At 36.0% G+C, this 21,533-nt stretch overlaps 1 protein-coding gene across 1 annotated transcript; it reads left to right on the forward strand.

The window, feature by feature from the left end:
• The first annotated feature begins 918 nt into the window (after positions 1–918).
• On the forward strand, positions 919–21,513 carry arid5a (AT-rich interactive domain 5A). Its single transcript, XM_084086815.1, has 7 exons — positions 919–1,062; positions 4,559–4,647; positions 13,397–13,562; positions 15,560–15,612; positions 17,526–17,623; positions 17,978–18,131; positions 19,047–21,513. The coding sequence occupies exons 1-7, from the start codon at positions 1,059–1,061 to the stop codon at positions 20,208–20,210; spliced, it is 1,728 nt and encodes a 575-aa protein (XP_083942941.1). The 5' UTR covers positions 919–1,058; the 3' UTR covers positions 20,211–21,513.
• The last annotated feature ends 20 nt before the right edge of the window (positions 21,514–21,533 follow it).

Below are 21,533 nucleotides of genomic sequence, written 5' to 3' on the forward strand. Positions count from 1 at the left end.
ACAGAATATCAGTATTTTAATAGATATGTTTACATTTATATCCAACAACAGAAACAAAGCACAAACATTTGCTTGACCAGCCGCAACAGCAACACATTGCAAAATTGTTTCCATTTCCCTATGATTACAACAACCATCATTTGAAGTATCACAAAATTTTGAAATTATCGTACATTATGGTATTTTTTTCCATTATTGATCGTACAGAGGTCAAAATGATCGTACATATACGATAATTATCATACGTCTGGCAACACTGCAAGAATCTGCACAAGATGTCAGCGCCAGTTATTATTTGTTTTACAAACCGTACCACAATGCCTTGTATTTGTCTTGTACTTTTTGCATTGCACTTACCTGTAATGAACTAAATCAAATTAAATCAAATTAAAAATACAAAATACCCCCCCCCCCCCCCCCCCCCCCTCAAGAAGAAAAGAAAAAAACTCTAGACAACATAAGCTGTGGAAAATTATAAGTAATAAGTAATTTTGTAAATAAGTAAATTTGTTTCACATATGTCATATTCCATCTGATTTGATCTTCACGGACACCTTAAAAGCCACATTTTTATAGATCTTTTATTTAGGTGCAAAATTGTTGGTCGTGGTGAAAATTAAGTCACAACTGAGGGACACTGTAAATGCGTATTATTGCCACACATTAACTACTAAAATTGTTTATTTTGCTCTTTGCTTCCATAATCAAAGTTTTGAAAATGTGATAATTCATATTTTTCACTTTGGGGGTTGGGTTAAAGAACAGAGATTCAATGCAAAACCCACAGGCAATATATACTAAGAGAGTGAAATATATAGTGCAATATTCACGCGAAGTGGCATTTAAATAAAAACACGTGCAACAAAACTCAGAGTCCCAGAGTTCCTGATGCTCGAGTGAGGAAGTGACTGTGTGACCAATGAGAGGCGAGCTCGAGAGTGACACTGATGTGGAAGCGCGTGCTGAACACTGAGCTGTCAATTACTGTTAAACAAGGACAGATAGACGTCAATACACGCTCCTGAAATTACAGTCTGTGGACGACGCACTTTTCGAAAATGGGTAAGCAATTATATTACTATTAACTGTTGCTATCAATGCACGATAACTTCATAATGTGTAATATTAACATGATCACGGTACATTTTAATGCTTTTAAATGAGTTTTTAACAAGAATGAGGATGTCTGTGAACTTGTTTTCTAGACCTTGACAGTTTTCCTTAAAACAAATCAGATCTAAAACCAAATCAGGTTTTAGATTGAATGCCTAATTCATAGATTTAAGATATTATCTACACTGTGCAGAAGTGATCAGTGCTTATTTATACATGGCAATACATTGAAATACATTTGAAATGATTTGGGAATTGAAATAACGATATGTCTATTGACATGGCTTAAAACTAACTAATATATACCTAGGACATTTTTGTTACTAGCACGTTTTTACATTGCACATAAGTAATCTTAATAGTGACTAATATATGTTTCAGTTTCAAAAGTAACCATTTCTGAGACACTTGTAAGTTAGTTTTTAATAATTGTTGTAATTTGTTATAATTGTTTTTGTTTTGTTTTGTTTTGACTAGTCCTAATGGCATTATAGGCTAGTTAAATTAAAAATCTTGCGAGATTATACAATGAAAATAATTTAGTGTATAAAGAATTTTCACCCAGAAATTGCTACACTGTAAAAAAATATTGTTGCTATGTTATCTGAACCAAATGTTGATTTTACAGTTTAAGTCATTTCAACTTAAATTACATTAAACTGACTTTAAAAATGAGTCGAATCTTGTATAATTTATAAAAACAAGTTGAAAATGGCTTATGATCATATCATTTTTTACAGTGTAGTAAAGTTCGCAAACAATTATGAATAAACAGCGAGTAATAGAATGAATATTAGCCTAATAATGGCTAGTGAAACTGAAAAAGATACTTCTGAACTATTTAGAAATAAAATCCTAGTAAATTAGTCACTGTTTTTTTTTAAAGACTGGTAAGTGGCTTGCCGTAGCTATTTCTGTCATTTTAGTAATTTGAGTGACAGTAATAAGGCCTATATATGAGTAACCATAACAAGTTTTGCTCTTTGAGGAAGTGGTTTAGAGAAATAGCAACACATCGCTGTTGAAGCGTAAAACCCCTGATCCGATACACTGACAGCAAACTGATGAAAGTGAGCCTGATAAGCCTAATGGCACAACATACACGCTTTATCAAACACATCACAGACACTGATGATAACTGTTCAGCGTCTGACGTCGTCATAACTCCTCTGTGACGATATCACAGAGTTACATTATGATGTTGCAATGGCTTTGTTTTTGAGACGGCACAGATTCCAATCGTCAGTCCGGGATGTGACAGATTCACGATCAGAAGAAAAGCCGCAGGTTAATCTTAAAGACTTCATGTAATATCGCCCTGTTGTTGAATGATGAAATCGAGGTCCTATCAGCATCATCCTTCCAGAAAACAATGCAGAAGTTGCTATCGCACCAGTGATAATATCAGTCGAACTTGTCACAATGTTTCTGCACTGTGGCTCAGAAGGGGAAGTGGAATAACAGAAGGCTTGTTCAGTGCCCTGGCACCGGAAGCGTCTGAAGCGCCTCTGGATGTTTCAGACACACAGATACGAGTGTGAAGAGTGGCGAGGAGGCTCTGAGAAAGGGAAGTGGAGACTTAGAGGTAGAAGCTGCCCAGAGCGAACATTTAATTCACTGGTCTTGTAAATAAGATGCTGTCAGATGAGCTGAAGCGATGCTTGAGCAGCGATGGCTTGACGTGCTCGCTCCTGAAATTTGATGATATTATGTGCTTCTGCACCTTCTAAAAAAATGCATATGAGCATTTAAAAAAAGGCCGTATGTTAATACACACACACACACATGACTGACTCGGTGAATGCATGCGAGATATTGACTTTATTATAATCTTGAGGATCCGTGGCAGTTTTGTTAGACAGCACACAAAGTTTTTTTTTTAATATTCGAGCAAGTATCACAGCTGTGGTTTATGCATACAGACAGGAAGTCATGTTGTAATCATGTGGTTTCATATTAGAATGTTCTCTCTCTTTCTCTCTCACACGTCTATTTTAATTCAACACTTCTAATGCAAAACTGCATTTTATAGAGCTGACGTGCTGTACACAGAGCGAGAGGTGCTCAGTGTGTGGTAAATTAGCTGCTTGTTTTGATATTGGAGGTCATTGGGATTCCCGGGATTGATGTGATTAAAGTGTTAGTTCAAGCCTGGCATCATTTACTCACAATCATGTCATTTCGAACCTGTAGGACACTTTGAACATAGTGTTGTTGTTGTTGTTGTTGTTAAATAATTGTCTATTTCTAAAATTGAAATAATTCTAATTGAAATAAAGCTGAAATAAAATATAAATATTGGATGAAAAACTTAAAAAAATTAGAAATGTTGCCTTGGCAGCTAATTGAAATGATTAAGTTTAATTACTAAAACTGAAATGAAGATTAATTAAAGCTATATATGTATATAAAACTAGAAATATAAATATTAGATGGAAAAGAATTTAAATTGGCAAGTAACTGAAATAATTCAGTTGAAGTACTAAAATTACTTATTTCATTAAAACTGAAATAAAAATGTAACCTAACCCTAACCCTAGCTATATAGAAATATAAAAATGTGACAAAATATAAATATAACATAACCTTAAAATTAGAAAATTATAAATGTTACATTGGCAACTAACTGAAATATGTAAGTTGAAGTACAAAAATATAAATATATATAAAAAAAATGTTACATAGAAAATTATAAACAAAAAACCTAATAAAATAAAAAATTATTTGAAGCTATATATATATATATTTATTTTTTTATTTTTTATTTTTATTTTTTTTTACTAGAAAATTAGAAATATTACCTTGACAGCAAACTGAAATAAATAAGTTGACTAAAATTACTAAAACTAAAACTGAAATAAAAATTAATTAAAGCTATATAAAAAAATGTAAAAAATAAAATAAAATAAAAACTTGTTTGTAAAAGTGACAAAAGCACATAACAAAATTACTAAAAACTTAAAACTACAGTGAAAACTGAAAATATAAAAATAAAAAGTTCATTCAAAACATGAATACTATAAAAGTATATAAACAAGAAATAACACTGTTAGAAGAATGTTTCAGCAGTTTTTGCCTATACACTGAAAGTCAACATTTTTTTTCTTTTTTGTCCCGCAGAAGAAAGAAAGCCACTCAGGTTTCGGTTAACGATGATCATTTTGAGTTGAAACTATCCATTTTTGAGTAATCATAAAGTTACCCCAGGCATGTTATAAATCCACCTTTGCTTTGATGTGTTTTTTCTGAGAAAAAGGACTCTATACTAGGTTTTAAAGTCAATCATATTCATAAAAAAATGGCCATATATATATATATATCACCTTTATAAAGGTGATCAGTTGGCTTGCTTTCTCGATATCAACACTGAAAACCCCACTGAAAGTTGTGGATTCTTTAGATCGTTGACGTGTGTGTGTAACCAGTCTCGCGGGCTGTGTTTCAGTGCTGGACCCTCGAGGAGAGGTCGAATCTGGAGAAGCAGAGCTTGAAGACTGTGAAAACACACAGCAGGAGCTCAATTCACCAAACCAGGTAAGACCAGCAATCTCTCATGATTCACTCATCCTCCTGTCACTCCAAGCCTTCAGACACTTTTCTGAGAACATTTGGTGGTTTAGCAGAGACTATCATATGACTTCAGTCCAATGCACTATTTTTATTGTGGTTCTGTGGCAAAGGCTGCGTAACAGTTCTCAAAATTTCCGCTTTTGTTCCACCGAACGACTAAAAGCATATGGTTTTGGCGAGTGAACGGCGACAGAGTTCTTACTGTCCCTTTAAGGCGTGAGAAATCATTATCTCCCAAAACTTATAACTGTAAACATGAATTTGAATTTGCATGGTAGTTTATGTAAATGTCACGTAACTGATCCTTCTGATGTTGCTGAAGTGCAAATTTGCTTGTAAAAATAACAGCTCACTTCCCCTTTCGGTCTAATGACTGTTGCCAAATTGATTTCTGGTATTATTGCAATATTTCGGTTACAGAGAATGCTGATGTCAGGAACAGTAGTTAGTCACATGACATCTGACAGATTGTCCATTCGACTTTCATTTTGCTAGAAAATACTTCTTATTTGATCCGTTGTGCAGTGGAAAAATCAGTGTCCCAGTGTGTTGACATGCATTTACTCAACAAGTCTTTGCTCCCCTTTATTTTTTCAGTAACAGTTTTCAGTTCTTCATTTCTCCAGTACATCAGAATAACAAGTGAATAAGAGAGTTTTGAGTAAAATGTGGCTTGTGTTTAGTCATTTCTTTTATGCTACACACACACAGAGACAGGCATATAAACAATGGCAGATGTTTTTTTTCTCTCTCTCACACTTCTGGTAATTGAAAACAGCGTTTGTATGCTAGTGCAAAGATGCATCATATTTCCAGGGTGGCGTCAGAAGTTGAAAGCCGTGTGGTTTTGGTGGCGAGCGCTGGTCATGCCACTGCGTCTTCTTCTCCTTCAGCATGTAGAAACTCTCATTTTGAGAGTGTTATTGACACGTCCGCTGCAGACTTACCCACGCACTTTTCCGAAATTTGAATGGTGGAAATGTAAGATCTGCGAGTCTCTCACTGCAGGGGCTGTGCTACTTTTAGCCACAGTTCGAGAGGGACGGGGGCTCACGCAAAAAAAAAAAAAACCTTCCTGTTTGAAAGTTTAAGGTAGCGTCTAAGAGCTAAGCTCTTCCCCATTGCGGTCTTGATATGACTGTATTAAATTGAACGAGTGATCTCATGTTTTTGTTGCATATCAAGTGCCCTCAATAGTTTAATGAGAGCACGTTCCAAACATGTTGATGTGCGTTCAAACATTTCCTTTTGTTAAATTTGTGGTTAAAAATGACTTTGTAACAGATAAAAGAGAAAAAATGCACTTAATACACAAAATATATACATTGGCTGTGTATTATAAACTCTTAATAATAAAGATTCCAAAAGGGGATTTTCTCTGCGATGCCATTGAAGAACGATAACTATATTTTTTAACAAAAAAATCATATCTCTGTATTTTTTGGTCGAATGGGGATATACTGTATTTATCTCAATATTTTCTCTGTTTTTCTATTTGGATACAAAAATCAGTTTTTATTTTTTTTTAAATTATAATTTCACATCCTGCCCAATGTCGTCCTACAAACAATGTTCATATTGAAGGCTATGAAAACAAATATAGTGTGAATGTAACCATGCAGGCTACGCTATATAGACTTTCATGTGCAAAACAGGGTTAAAATCACATTACGTTTTCACATCATCACAACAAATTACAAAAGATTTTATTTTTAAATTCACTAAACTAAAAAAATTTAAATAAATAAAAACAAAAAATACATTAACCTACATTTGATTACCACATTACAATAGTCACTTTACAGTTACTTACTTGTGGGTTTATAAATTGTATGATATGGCACATTTATAGTTCAACAAGCAATATTTTAGCAATATATCTTCACTGCACCCGTTCACTGAAGTGTGTGACGCTATTTTTAAGATGCGCTCGTATCAAAGTACTGTATATATCGATATAAACGCTATTGCCTCATTCCATATCGTTTATAAAAACTATATCGATATATCGTACAAACTCGATATACCGCCCATTCTTTTACATTTAGAACGAGTTTTAGAACTATATCTTTATCATTATAGTTACCGTCTTTGGTGTGAACGGCCCCTTTACGAACTATCCAGTGATTCGTTTTGAAAGAACCATTTTCTTCCTTAGTGTGAATAACATGTTAATAATTTAATACGTTTTTAAAGAACACTTGAAATCCCACTGAGAACAGGATCAGTAAGGCGGAGTTCGAACCTATTCTTCTCCGCATATCAGCCTTTATTATAAATAAAAATTAAGAAAATATTCAAAAGGTGACAATAAAGTACCTAAAGATGAATTAATAGTGGGAATGAAGTGTTTATCGGGTTAGGGTTAGGTGTATTTTATTAGGTTTAGGTGTAAAGGAGGGCTTTAGGGATGTAGGGACAAGTAGGAAACATCATCCATTTATAAATACAATCAAATACACTGAATATGTTGTATAATATACTACACTGCACTGAGGTGCAAATAGTATTTAATAATAATTATAACTTAACTTAATAACAAAATAATAACTTGAATGGCTATTCACACTTAGTCCAAAGAAAATACTTTTATTGCTATTTTCAAGAGTGTAGAGTAGAATGTGGGTCAGACTCATTAACATATTTCTCTTGATTAAAAGATATTTAAAACATTTATTCCAAGAACGTCTCTCAACGCTATTCCTCGAAGCTGGTTATTATCAGTGTTGTCAATATAACAGGAAGTGTTTGGGTAGATGGCAATCAGATAAATCTCTACATGAAATTTCAGTAAAGATGACTCAATTCAGGACAGACTGGAGCTCGGTTGTACCCGTAGCAAAAAGCATGTGTCAGTGTGTTTGCTCTGGTCGTATTCATGGCTGAAGCGAGGGAAAGAATGAATCAGACTCGTTTTAGATTGCCCCAGCTTTTGGGCCTACATACATGTATGATATTATTCCCTTTACAGGAGAGAGATTTACACTTAGGCCTCAGTGTTTACTCATTTCTGTACACTGAAAAGGGGCCTTCTTGTCTTCTATATTAGTCAGAGGTTAGAATAAAGCTCTATATGCTCAATATTAGTCATTGTAGAGGCCTTGTTCTGGGAAGAAGTTACCCTCTCTGAGGAACTCTATTCAGTGTGAAACTTACTGACTGAACATTACTCTGGCAGCAAACGAACACAGTTCAACCACCAAAGTCATCAAGTGGAAATCCGAAGCTTTCTGTGCGCAATGCACAGGGGGATTTCTCTTCTCAAGCTGTTATGAATGGTTTTTGGTGAGTGAATGTGATTTAACCAAATGCTGTTTCCAAAAATTGTTTCCACAAACACAAAAGCTTGAGCTGGTTTAAGATGATCTGTGCCCAAAACTAAGACCGGCAAACCAGCTTAGGAAAGAGAAAGGGCTCAACAAAAAATTTAAGTAAAACTTCATTTCAATAGTCCACTTTAGATATTCTACTAAGTAACTTTGCAACTACATGTCAACTTATTCCACCTAACAGTCCACTAATACTCTAATAACTGCTAATTGACATGTAGTTGCAAAGTTAGGTAATACTTTATTTGACAGTGTCCTTGTTAAATATCATTACGTGTACGTACCATAGTAATAATTATGCAGTAAATTAATCATAATTACATGCAACTATAACCCTCAACCAAATCCTAATCCTACCCTAACCCTACAGTAAGTGCATGTTATTGTTACATGTCAATACTTAAATATATAATTACACTGTAACAATGACACCTTTAATAAAGTGTAACCCAAAGTTACTTATAGTTAGTAGAATGTCTATCAAAATAAAGTGCAACCACAATGTACATTTCTAAGAATATAATGACCATTTTCCACCCTGTTACTACTCCATCTTTAAGACTTCTCCATGTAAATTGACTCTTTAATAATTGGCCAGTTTACAAAAAATGAAATTCAGTAAAATCCTATCCTGCTCTCTTTAACAGCCAGTTGGTCTGACTTGCATCACGCCACAATATATATGCCAGCTATGCAACTTCTGAAACAATTAGCTTACGTGAACTGATTTTCTGGAGTTTACCAGGGAGCTTTAAGTCACGTTCATTTCTGCATTCCTTCACTCTTTCGTTTCTCACTTGCGGCCTGCCCTCACTGTGGGTCATTGTCTTGTATTTCTGCCGGTTAGCTTTAGCACTTCCACTTTGGCGCTGATCAGCTTATAACACTTTGCCACTCAGGGTGAATGTGCTGTTTTTCTGTAGATAACATTCACTTACTTCCCTGTTTCATCAGGGCTTGTTCCTTTCTGGTTATGCAAGAACATCTATAAGGTGTTGAGGTGTTGATACACTGCGAAAAAGCCCAAGCAACATTACCAGTGCAATGATGTAGTGATTATTTTCACCAACAGAGGGCGCTGCGAGGAATACTGATTACTTCACGCCGCTTCATTAATTATGAAGAACTTTACCAGCACAAGAGCAGAGCATTTATACTAGCTATTCATGTTAAAGTAATACTGTTTGTATGTGTAATCGCTCCTACTTGACCCGCTCTGAGCGGGATTCAAACCTCTATGTCTATGATTCGAACCGACGCTAACAAGGACGTTAAAGACCGCAGCCGCTAGCTAGTATCAATCGCTAGTGCGCCTCTTGAGATCAGGGGAGTGAGGTTTACATGCACAGCTCTTACATTGTGTCCTAACCATAGACTGTAAATAAAATATGGACGTAGTGTCCGTGACGTCACCTGTACTGTTTCTGAAGAGCATTTTTGATCACAAAGTGGGCAGAGCCGGCCGTCGCCATCTTGGCCGCGCGTCACTCCCGGATAAACGAAAATGGGCAGCGAGGCGGATTAGCTGAGGTGACGTGATGCTAACAGACAGCAGACAAATGCTAGTAGTGACATCAGCGGCAATCCACCTGTCACTCAAATGGCCACGCCCTTAATTATGCAGAACTTTAAGGCTTGATATAATTTAAATGGATGAGTTATAAAAATATTCACCCCCCTCACAGTCGTCATGAAGGGCAAAATTAGCTATATAGACCAAAAACACTTTTTGTACCAGGCTGTAAACATGTTTTTTTTTCTGCTGTAAATTTGGGCATTTTTAACATGCGGGTCTATGGGATTGACTCTCTTCTGCAGCCTGTCTCTAGTGGCCAGTCGATGAACTGCAGTTTAACTCACTTCAGTGTTGGATTGAAGAGAGAGACGGGAAGGTTGCCGCTTGGTCCTAACCAGACGCGATGCGATACGATTCCAGCGACAAATAATTTGTCTGTCCGCACCAGACGTGATGCGACTATGAGATGCGATAAAGTCAATCAAAAATCACAGCCAATCAGAAGAGCGTGTGGGCGGAGTCTCTCGGCAAGCTCCCGGCACTCGGGGGCACAAGTACTTAATCAAATTTGCGAATATTAAACCATTTTAACATTATTAAAATGACTGAGTGAAACAATCTTTGTCATAGAATCCGCTTGTCTGTTAACAATGAGTTGACAGTTAACGTTCTTAATCAAAAACACTTAAACGCGAAAAAACACTTAAACTGCTTTAAAACAGTGATATTAAATGATCAAATTCGGTAAACTGCTTATTAATGATGCACACTATATACAGGCGATCAGATGAGCCCAGAATATGAATGCAACATGCTAAATGGTTTGGCGTTTTCTTTTATTTATAACTGTTTTCTTGCATTTATGGGTTCATCTGCTCGCCTGTACATGGTACACATCATCAATAAGGTGTATATTGAATTTGATCTTTTGAAATCACTGTCTTTCTAAACGAGTACTTAGTACAAACCTGGTAAAAATTACTGGATGTGACGTCATGTGATAACTATCAATTGGTTGAGAGTAATGCAAGAGCACACTCATAGAAAATAACATTTGATAAGTTAAACAAAAAGTAATTAAAAACAAACATACAGAAATATTTTGCGTCCGTTTGTTTGTTCATAGACAATAAGTTAGGTTTCAATTTCAGAAATCTGGTCACCTTATATTACAGACATGGATGTTGCCCTATATCGTGCTGTGTTTCAAGGGCTGTGTCCCAATTTTCACCCCTTATCCTCTTAAACAGGGCATTATCTGAGGGGACAGCTATTTGTAGTGGTGTCTGAAACCATAAACATTTCCTGAAAACTTGTGTTTTGGTCTATATTGGCCTTGATTTAGGCAAAAAAAAAAATTGAAAAAAGAAGTACGCTTTTTTACATACTTATACAAAGAGTTCTTAATATGGAAATAATATAATTTTAAATCAGTATGCTCATGTGTAAGCTGAACTAAAATACGCTTTAATGTCATTTCTATTGAAACTTGTGTCATGTATTTAATTACGTTTGTCATTACACACTTGTAATGATGACTTTTCAATTTAGTACATATATTAACTTTAAATTAAATATCAGATTTATAACAAATCAAAAGTGCCTTAGTATGTTAGTCAACACATCAAAATAGTTCTTTAGCATGACAAAAGTTTATTAAACATAATTATTTAAAATGTACTTGAAAGTAAAGCTTTTAGTTAAAAAGTTTTAGTTAAAGCACTAAAGTGGGCTTTTATTTCAGCACTATTATATTATCTGCATGTACAGTTTCTTTTAAATATATTTTGAAGATTTGAAGTACAGTACAAGTGTTCATTGAATACTTTTACGCACAGTTTAATTGCACAAGGTCTTTTGATCAAATTGTATAGACAAGTGCGAACACTTCACTTTTTTAGTATAATATACAGTCAAATCAAAAATTATTCAGACACCAGATATCATTTTTGATATTTTTTTTTTACTAGTGGGTGCAGGACACTAAAGTTAATTTATGTAAGTGAGGATAGCAAAATACAGTAAACAGACATATTATACCCAATAATTCTTCATACAGTGACTACCAGTAAAAATGTGGGACCAAAAATGATCCAGACACTTTGACCTGAGCATGTTTTGCTGAAGTGTTTTTTCTTTAATTGCTAATGTGACCATTTTACACACAAACTGAACAAAATGAAGCATTGCTTGGTAATTGGTTGAGCTAAATTGGTATAATCTAATTGTGTAGTTAAAATTAACAACTGACAGATTTTCAACATAATTCATCTGTGAGACAGTCTAAACCAGTGAAATATCAACTGGGAGTTTTTCAACTGAGAATTTTCTAAACTATAGCGAATAAACTGTGATAATGTGAGAAATGTTGAAGGTAGTTTTGACTGTGTAATGTATACATTCATACTTGTGATTTCCAGCAGAATCTCTAACTCCCGCCCTCTCTCTCTCTCTCTCTCTCTCTCTGCAGTAATTGCACAGTTTCTCATGTTTGCAACACACGAGTCTTGATCATAGCGTGGAGAACAGCACTAGTGCATCTCTCATTTGTGAAAACCCCACCAGTGGTTCGGTTTCCCTTCAAACAGGATGTCTGGTTACTTATTGAAAGTGGTGGTGAAAGCCAAAGCTGTTGTGTTTTCAGTCTCGCACTCTGAATATGACTGGAGTTGCATGAACACCTATATCACCTGCAATTTTGCATGAGGCTTTGAGAAAATGAATCAGTCAGAAGGTTTATCAGGCTATTTGTGTGAAAGTGAAATTTGAAGGTTGTTCGAAGCACAATTACGCCGTTTCCTGTAAATGACATAAACTCTCCCACATATATTCATATCTTGCCTGCATTATATCGTGTACAGTGCACATGCATACTGTATATTTATTGACTATTGAACTCTTACTGTATGTTGGGAACTCCTGAACTAGACAGAAATTGACAATTATGTGAAATAGAAAAATTCCCAATAGAAAATTCGCATTTCACCTTTAAAAAAGCCTATTTTTTTGCATTGTTGAGCACTTAATTTTCTCTAAATCTTTCACTACCCTGATGTGTCTGGAAGTTTTACCTTTTTTTATTTATTTATTTTTTATTATTATTAATGGTGATTCTTATTAAATTCTTATTACTTGAAAACAAATAGTTTTTAATTTAAATCAGTAAACAAGCAATACTACCATCATTTACATTGTTTACCATTTGAATATAAGTAATAAGTAAAATGCATAAATAAGTAAAAATACAGTAAAATACAGAGTATATAATAAAATAATGTATAGTAATTGTCGTGAAAATAATGTCACAGTATGTTTTCTTCCACCTATTTTTATGCGCATTTTGGGATATCGCATAAAAAACGCTGGATGGAAACGCCAAAATGCGCTCAAGTGAGGCGGATACATTTTTCTAATCTGATGACAAAACATGCGCATAAACTATGATGGGATCACATTTACTGAACAAATTATGTGTGAATAATAAATTAAATGTGACTTTGCCTGTTTGGACGGCATACCTGGAGTAACCGGCGAAATACGAAAAATATACGAAAAAACCACATCGGCTTCTCCTACTGAAGCAACTTACATTTTTCATAATGTAAGTTAAGCGCCAGTTTAACAGGAAGTGCCGATTTTGTACTTTTCCACTCGCCTGATGGAAACGGTGCTTTATTCGCAAATGTTTTATGCGATATTCCAATTTTGTTCGTGAGTTCATCTCTGGATGAAAACATAGCTAATGTTCTAGAATAGGCCTTGTATTGCTAAAATATTCTTCAAGCAAAAGCACCCAGATATTTGTTTTATTTCGTTGGACAATTTTCGTGACTTTGTGTCTTTTAACCATACGCCGTTTTCCCACTAGACCAGCATGGAGACGGAGAACTTGGCATCCACCAATAGCAGTGACGAGGCTTCCAGAACCGACCAATCGGAGAGTGAAGAGAGGACATTTGTGACCAATCTGTACTGTTTTATGAAGGAAAGAGGCACGCCGATAGAGAGAATTCCCCACCTTGGCTTTAAACAGAGTGAGTCTAACTGTTGCATCTCATAATATTATATAAATCAGTGCTTTTCAGCTGCTTTTGCTTTTGACATTGAAAATCATGTGGTAACCCTACACCAAAACCTCAACTCTCAACTCTCGAAATCATGCAAATGTAATTGAATAAATGTAAATGTATTTTTCTATATATATATATATATTACGAAGAGCTGCTTTGGCCCAATGATATTCAAAATTGCTCAGAATTTAGTTTCTAAACGGGTTGATGCTCTCAGCAGCCATAATTCACCTCACAAAACACATTGTTGTCATCATAAACCATGTTTAAAACTATATAACTAATTGCATTTTATTATTAACATTTAGCACCAGTTGAGAACCACTAATATAAAAAACTGTCACTCTCCACGAATACGGTGTGCCAGGACATTTTTAAGGATTATAGACACAAACTACATGATTTTTGTTGTGAAAACTCTTAAATATAAAAAATCTTAAATTAGTCTTGATCTTCTCAACTGTATCCAGCCATTGAAATCATTAGTCATAACTTAGTCCCTCATCTTGCATCTCATTCCATTTTCGGAACTGGTAACACTTTATTTTAATGTGACATAGTTACACGTTACCACATGTTACTTACTAAAGTAATAACATAATTACAAGCAACTATTCCTTAACCAAACCCAAACCACAGCTCTATAGTAAGTACATGTATTTAATTAATATTACACAGTAATATTACTGAGTAACGACGTCACCTTAAAATAAAGTGTAACCTCTGAATTTTTACAAAAATGGTTCTGTTGACTGCATTTGTCAAGCTCAAACATATACAGTACAGGCCAAAAGTTTGGAAACATTACTATTTTTAATGTTTTTGAAAGAAGTTTCTTCTGCTCATCAAGCCTGCATTTATTTGATCAAAAATACAGAAAAAAAGTAATATTGTGATATATTATTACAATTTAAAATAATTGGTTTTCACTTTATTATACTTTAATTTATCATTTATTTCTGTGATGCAAAGCTGAATTTTCAGCATCATTACTCCAGTCTATCACATGATCCTTTAGAAATCATTCTAATATGATGATTCATTATCAAAGTTGGAAACAGTTCTGCTGCTTAATATTTTTTCATTTTTTAAAAAGTAAAAAAAAGAAAAAGTAAAAAAAAAGAAAGAAAAAAAAAACAATTTTTTTAAAAATAGAAATCTTTTGTAACAACAATATACTGTACACTGGTCAGTAATTTGGGGTCAGTAATTTTTTTTCTTTCTTTTATTGAAATAAATCAATACTTTTATTCAGCAAGGATGTGTTAAATTGATAAAAAGTGATAGTAAAGAAGATTTATATTATTAGAATTTATTTATTTTTTGGAATAAATGCAGTTCTTTTTAACCTTTTATTCATCAAATATATTAGGCAGCAGAACTGTTTCCAACACTCATAATAAATCAGAATATTAGAATGATTTCTAAAGGATCATGTGATAGACTGGAGTAATGATGCTGAAAATTCAGCTTTGCATCACAGGAATAAATGATAATTTAAAGTATAATAAAGTGAAAACCAATTATTTTAAATTGTAATAATATATCACAATATTACATTTTTTTTCTGTATTTTTGATCAAATAAATGCAGGCTTGATGAGCAGAAGAAACTTCTTTCAAAAACATTAAAAATAGTAATGTTTCCAAACTTTTGGCCTGTACTGTAACTCTGTTAACAATTTTAGTGTAAAAATATTTGTTTATTAATTTGGTTCCATAATAGCAAGCCAGAACTGAGTGAAACTGCATTTAGGCTAAAGTTTTGTTTTTATTTCTATATTGGTAACAGGGTTCCATGCCTAATATAAAATGAATAGATAATAGATAATAAAAAGGGCCTCCTTTTACTGAACTTTTGTCGAAACACTAAAATGACGTGTACATTTTTGCATTTTCCCTCTTTGTGGGAAGTGCATCTACATATCACCTTTGATTTTTAAGATTGTTTCTTTTTTCCAGTCAACCTGTGGAAAATCTACAAAGCTGTGGAGACTCTTGGAGGATATGATGCGGTAGGTATCCTCAAGCAAGCAAACCCGTTTCACAAGCTGTTGCTGGTCTATCTCCCCCATCTTTCATTCATGCCACTGATAGCATTATCTCGTCGATATATTGTGCAAGTATGCCAACTGGTATCCGCACCAAACGAGGAAGTTGAGAAGCAGGTCATGCATTTGCGTCTTGCTCTTGCACAGTGGAAACTATGATGGCTTTAGGTCACACCATACATGCAGCAAGTGACCGTTATGACCACAATGAGAATAGGGGTCCATCCGCCACCTTGCTCTTCATGTCCAAACCTGCTTCTACAAAGCTTTGTTCTCACCCTCAAGTTTCCACTCACTCTAAGGTGCTAAAGTGTTTGTTTTTTAATAAGTGTGCGTGTGGTCAGTAAAACCGATGTCTTTCTGTATATAATTTTAGCCTTGGTCAAAGAGGGTCTTGTTTTCTTTGTGTGAATGGGGTCTGGGAGTGGAAAGTTTGACCTTGCACTCTAAAAAGAGTCATGCAAAGAAAAAGAAAAGAAAAAAATGCCATTATTGCATCAGACAAACTTTATTCCAGTAACACATCTAAAATGAATGTGTTTGCTGCCTCTAAACAGACACTTCAGAGGACTGACACCTGCCTATAAAAAGTACCTTGGTCATTAACTGATTTAGCAATGTGTCAGGCAGTAAGAGTAGTATTCGCAGTGTAAAGCTGAAACCTTTATCAGCCTGTGAAAATAAATTTGGGGTATGTACTAAGACACATATGAGGCAACCTCTGAAACTAAGCAGTGAGTAATCATGAAGTTCCACTATGACAAGAGCTGATCGGACTGATAATGCAATGCAATGCAGTACACAAACTGTGAAACAAAATGCAAGAAATATAAAACGAAATTTCCCTGAAATTAAAGGTGTAAAGGCTCATATTTGGCTATATGTTCTTTTAATTTATGGAGACACCTCGAAGCGTCTGTATGGTGTGATTTGAACAGTAATTATGTTGAAAATAGCCTGTATGGGCAGATTGTTCACATGATGCAGGCGGAAGCTTTGTATTGTTTACATGACGGATGCACATTCTCATCCTTTTTTCAGTTAATTATTACATTGTTGGGCTGCGTGTCTATTTTTCTGAAATGCATCAAACTTTATGTTGTTGGTTTGATTGCATGTGTCACATGAGAAAATAATTATTCGTCTACCTGATGTAGTAGATATAATTTGGGTGTTGTTTGGGTCGCGGTCTTAATGTCAGATTTTACTGACATTTGTACGTTTGTACTTTGTACAAAGTAAATGTGAACGCACCAGTAGAAAGACCTAGGGATGCACCGATATGAAAATTATGGCCGATACCGATTATTCTTCATATTTGAAAGCCGATATATTGGCCGATAAATCTAAATCCAAATTTTTATATAAATTTTGAGAAAAACAAAAAACAAAAGTCTCACCGTTAAAAGCAATGTCCCAAACACACAATTATGATGTTCTCATTATAATTTTATGTAGCATATATGACAGACTTGAGCTACCCATGTTGCACTGAACTGTATTTTCCTTTATTGAAGTGATTTCAATCATAAATCAAGCAATTAAAATCCATCATGTTGAACAGTGCACATCTGAAGTGTCTCAGCTGAAGGAAATAATCCATTATTTATAAGCTTTAAGATATATTCTTATTGGGCATATAACGATAACATTAAAAATGAACACATATCGGCCGATACCGATATGGTGGCCGATATATCGTGCATCCCTAGAAAGAACTTCGAAATCACTTTTACTATGTGATGTGTGTTGTGGCCTTGTCGTTAGCATCTGTCTTGTAGTTGAATCAACGTGAAAGAAGTATCACTGAAGATTAGGCAGTTAATTCAGGTCTGTTTTCTGCTGAGGGTGTATGATAACGTTGTGTTTGCTCACAGGTAACAGCGCGCAGGCTATGGAAGAATGTGTACGACGAGCTGGGTGGGAGTCCGGGCAGCACTAGTGCCGCCACATGCACACGCAGACACTACGAAAGGTAAACACACTCGCAATCTCAAACACACCTAATGATTTGAGGTGTGTAGGACACATAACTAATGATCTTTGCAATGGAAGTGAATCAATCAAAACTAACTTTAGCTGGACAATAACTTTATTCTAGAGCTGCTCTAAAGCCAAAACAATCTTTCCTATTATCACTGTAAAGCTGCTTTAAAACAATCTATATTGTTAAAAGCGCTATGCAAATGAAGGTGACTTGACTTGGCTACAGTGCAGAACGAGAAGTTGCAATGAAAACTCTTACAAGGAAGACTCTAACTCAAGATTCAGGGCATGTGCATTGACCGCTAGGCCATTACTCCAACAGTACATCTCTTTCTTTGTGCAGACTGGTGTTGCCCTTTGAGAGGCAACTGAAAGGGGAGGAGGACAAACCACTGCCACCCTCCAAACCTCGCAAACAGTACAAGAGGAGCCCTGAGAACAGGGGAAGTAAGCCAGAGAGCAAGAAGAAGAGGAAGATGGAGAGAGAAGAGTGCGAGGTGAGCGGCAAGAAATGCACTTCGATCAAAGAAACTCTTTGTCAAATGAGAACTAGTGAAAACAATGTGATGACACAAACAGATTGTTGAATTGATTCATTGAGGTGGACTGTCTGAAGCAGTTCATGGAAATTAATCTAAGGATGTTCGTGCTACTTTACTAGTCTTGAGACAAGGAGGGATCACAATACAAGGCTTTAGAATAGAATTTACAATCTCAATAGAACAGGACTCCACACATCCACTTAATGAGTTTCTAGCCCCACTGCCCTCAGGGCGTAGGTACAGGACTCTGAGGTGCAGGAGGGCTCGCTTTGGAAGAAGCCTGATTCCTGCAACCATTACATATCTCAATAACCGACATCGTTGAGTGTTACTTGCCTTTTTTTTTTCTCTCTCTCATTCCCTTTTTCTCTTTGTATTATGTCTATTTGTATTGATTATGTTGTGTGTGTTAAACAAGTGCAGTGCTGTGGAAAAGAATTTCCCCCTGGGGACAATGAAGATAAAGTAAAGTAAGGCTTTAGGAAACTTAGATAAAAAAGTTTGTCGAGACTAACTTTAAGTTGACCTGAGAAAGCCGGACCAGAGAGTTTGTTTGTTTAAAGTAGTTTAAAGATAGATAGATATATAGATAGAAATAGTCAGGTGATAGATAGATAGATAGATAGATAGATAGATAGATAGATAGAAATAGTCAGATGATAGATAGATAGATAGATATCTATATAACTCATATAACACTCATATAACAGGCTAGAAACATAATAATCACTGCACTAATGATCCAATCACAGACTCTTAAGCATTTGCCTATTTAAATCCAAACAGCGACTTTTAATGCATCTCCAAACGTCCCGTGTGACGATGTATCAATCTGCTTCTTGTCCTGACGCATCTCACTTTCGTTCTCAGGAGAGAGGCATGTGTTCCCGTCCCGGTTCATGGATGCCATCCTCCGACTCTGATCAGCCGTCCACGGTTCCCGTCCACGGTCCCAGAGAGATCCCACTCCTTCAGACTCCCATCCCGGCTGCGGTGATCTCTCCCTTGGAGAAGAAGAAGCGTATGGCTCAGGCTAGCCTCAATATCTCTGCTTCTGGCTCCGTGGAAGATGGTACCGAACTGGAGAGACCCTCCGTAATCCAGCTATCCCACTCTTCCCAGTCTCCCGCTAACCCTTCCTCTACACGCACCCGACACTCTTCCGAAGGCTCGCCGCTTCCCGTCTCCTCTCCGTCCGGCTCCTTGTCCCGAAGCCCATCTCCTTACTCGGTCTCATCCGAGGACTGTATAGCCGTGACGACCCAGAAGTCTCCCGTCAAAGAGACCGAAAGTAAAACACCTTCCCGTTTGCCAACTCTTCCCACATCCAAGGCCAGTAGCGCCGGAGTTTGCAAGCCTCTCGGTTGTTACCCCAACAGCAAAGAACTCGCCAACTATCACCACTACCATTACCGGGAATTCGTGAATGGCCAAACCCATCAAGAAAAGACTCAAAGGAGTCTTTTATGGACCTCGGATGGTAAACCCGCCACCAGACTTGGATCCCAAAGGCTTCCCTCGCCTGTCTACACCAAAGCCTGTTGGGTTCCTCACACCTCAAGCTTCTCGAAAGTCTTACCACGGGATCCCTGTAGGCTACAAACCACTTTTAAGCCACACATGTCCTATCACCCGCACCTCCTAAAGAGGCCTAGCACCGATGAAGCCTATTTGAAGAAGATCCCAGTGCCCCCTCAGCATCGCATGACGACGGACAGAAAAGAGAAAGGAAAAACTATGTTGCCGAAGCCTCTTCCTACCCAGCAGTTCCTCTTCCACCCCCATGCCGGTTTGCCCTACATTCCAACCTTAGGGAGATCCCAGGGAGAATTATCCGACCAGTTGAAGCTTCAACCTGTACTTCTTCCAACACATCTAACAATACCTAATGCTCAGACCCACTCTATGCATTGTCCACCAGTGGGCACCCCCTTCCCTGGGTCTTACGAGGCTTCTTTGCCCTCCTATCCTTACCCGTTTCCAATCTGGCATTCACCGGCTGGGTACAACATGACTGGCCTGCAGCCATACTGAACTGTTCTGAAGCTACTGGTCCTTATGCTCTAGACTTCTATTGTGCTATTGTGAGTCAACATGAAATCAAAACTGAACCTGTTTTTTGTTTTTTTCTTAATGCATATTTTAGCCATGTCATTCAAAGAAAACAATATCTTAAAATGTAATAACATGCTCAGAGAAAGTCCCTCTGTGGTGAAAATCAAGTTTTTAATGTTGTTTATATGTGTATGTGGTGTTTTTAATATGCTTTAAGACAAAACGTGTAAATTCATCAGTCGACAGCATTGCTGAGTATTTTCTCCTTAAAACTGCAGTGAACCAAAGACTCTGAAAAACGCGGTTTGAAATCGCTGGTGTTTCTGACGTCACAAACTACCTTGTAACCAATCAGATCAACGTGTGATCGTCAGCGAGTGGATCTCTGAGCTGAGTGAGTGAGTGGAGGCGGGGCTCATTTGCATATTCATAGAACCGCGAATACTAAATGAGGCAAGGGTGTCGAGTTACATTCAAGATATTTTAAGGCATGATTTTTTTTCAAAGAAAAAACTTCCAAATATGTCATTTTGGTGATCAAAGATGAGTTTTAAGGGATGACTACAGGGGGACTTTAAATTAAACCAATGTGTGCTGGCTGTTTCATTTCCTTCACAAATAACTACAAACTCTGATGTGGAACGGTCAAGTCCATTTTCATAATCAAGTTTCAGGATCATTTTACAAGAAGTAAAATGGGTTGTGAATTGTTTCATGTTGATTTCAAAGACTAATGCCAACTGAAAGACTGAAAAGAAAGAGATATGAGGTCCTGTAACTGGTAGAGCGTCACTTGCGGCACCATATTCATGGAGTCGATTCCCAATGCACACACAATACTGGTAAAATGTATCAGTGAATGCACTGTAAATCGCTTTGGATGACCAAATGCTGTTAAAATGTAAATGTTACATATGTTGACAAGTTTATCCACATAGCTCTATCTGCTAAAGAGAATAGCTTCTTATCTGAAGTGGAATAAGTGTACACAATCTTTCAAGCCTTTCATCTAATGAATACAAATTACTTGTGTACAATTTACCAGAGTAAATAATCAATATTTCTATATTTTTATGAATCATTACTCTGGCTCAAATTAGAATTTTCATATAAGGGAAAATCCATCCTTTTGTTTTATCTTTATATCACAGCCTCAAGGTACTTAAGCACAATATCCATGTGTTTGAAAAATGCACCAATAATGTGAAAAATGTCTGCAATGTACAATTGTATACTGAATGTAAAAAATATTTTTGTATAAAATAAATTTGTCAAGATCATGTCATGTCTTTCCTGTGATGT

This window comes from Abramis brama (genome assembly GCF_963993115.1).
Source record: "Abramis brama genome assembly, chromosome: 16".
In the NCBI taxonomy this organism is placed as follows: domain Eukaryota; kingdom Metazoa; phylum Chordata; class Actinopteri; order Cypriniformes; family Leuciscidae; genus Abramis; species Abramis brama.

Coding starts and splice junctions, on each gene's coding strand:
- arid5a (XM_084086815.1), top strand. Junction 15,613..17,525: donor CTCTTGGAGGATATGATGCG/GTAGGTATCCTC, acceptor GTTTGCTCACAG/GTAACAGCGCGCAGGCTATG. Junction 17,624..17,977: donor ACACGCAGACACTACGAAAG/GTAAACACACTC, acceptor TTCTTTGTGCAG/ACTGGTGTTGCCCTTTGAGA.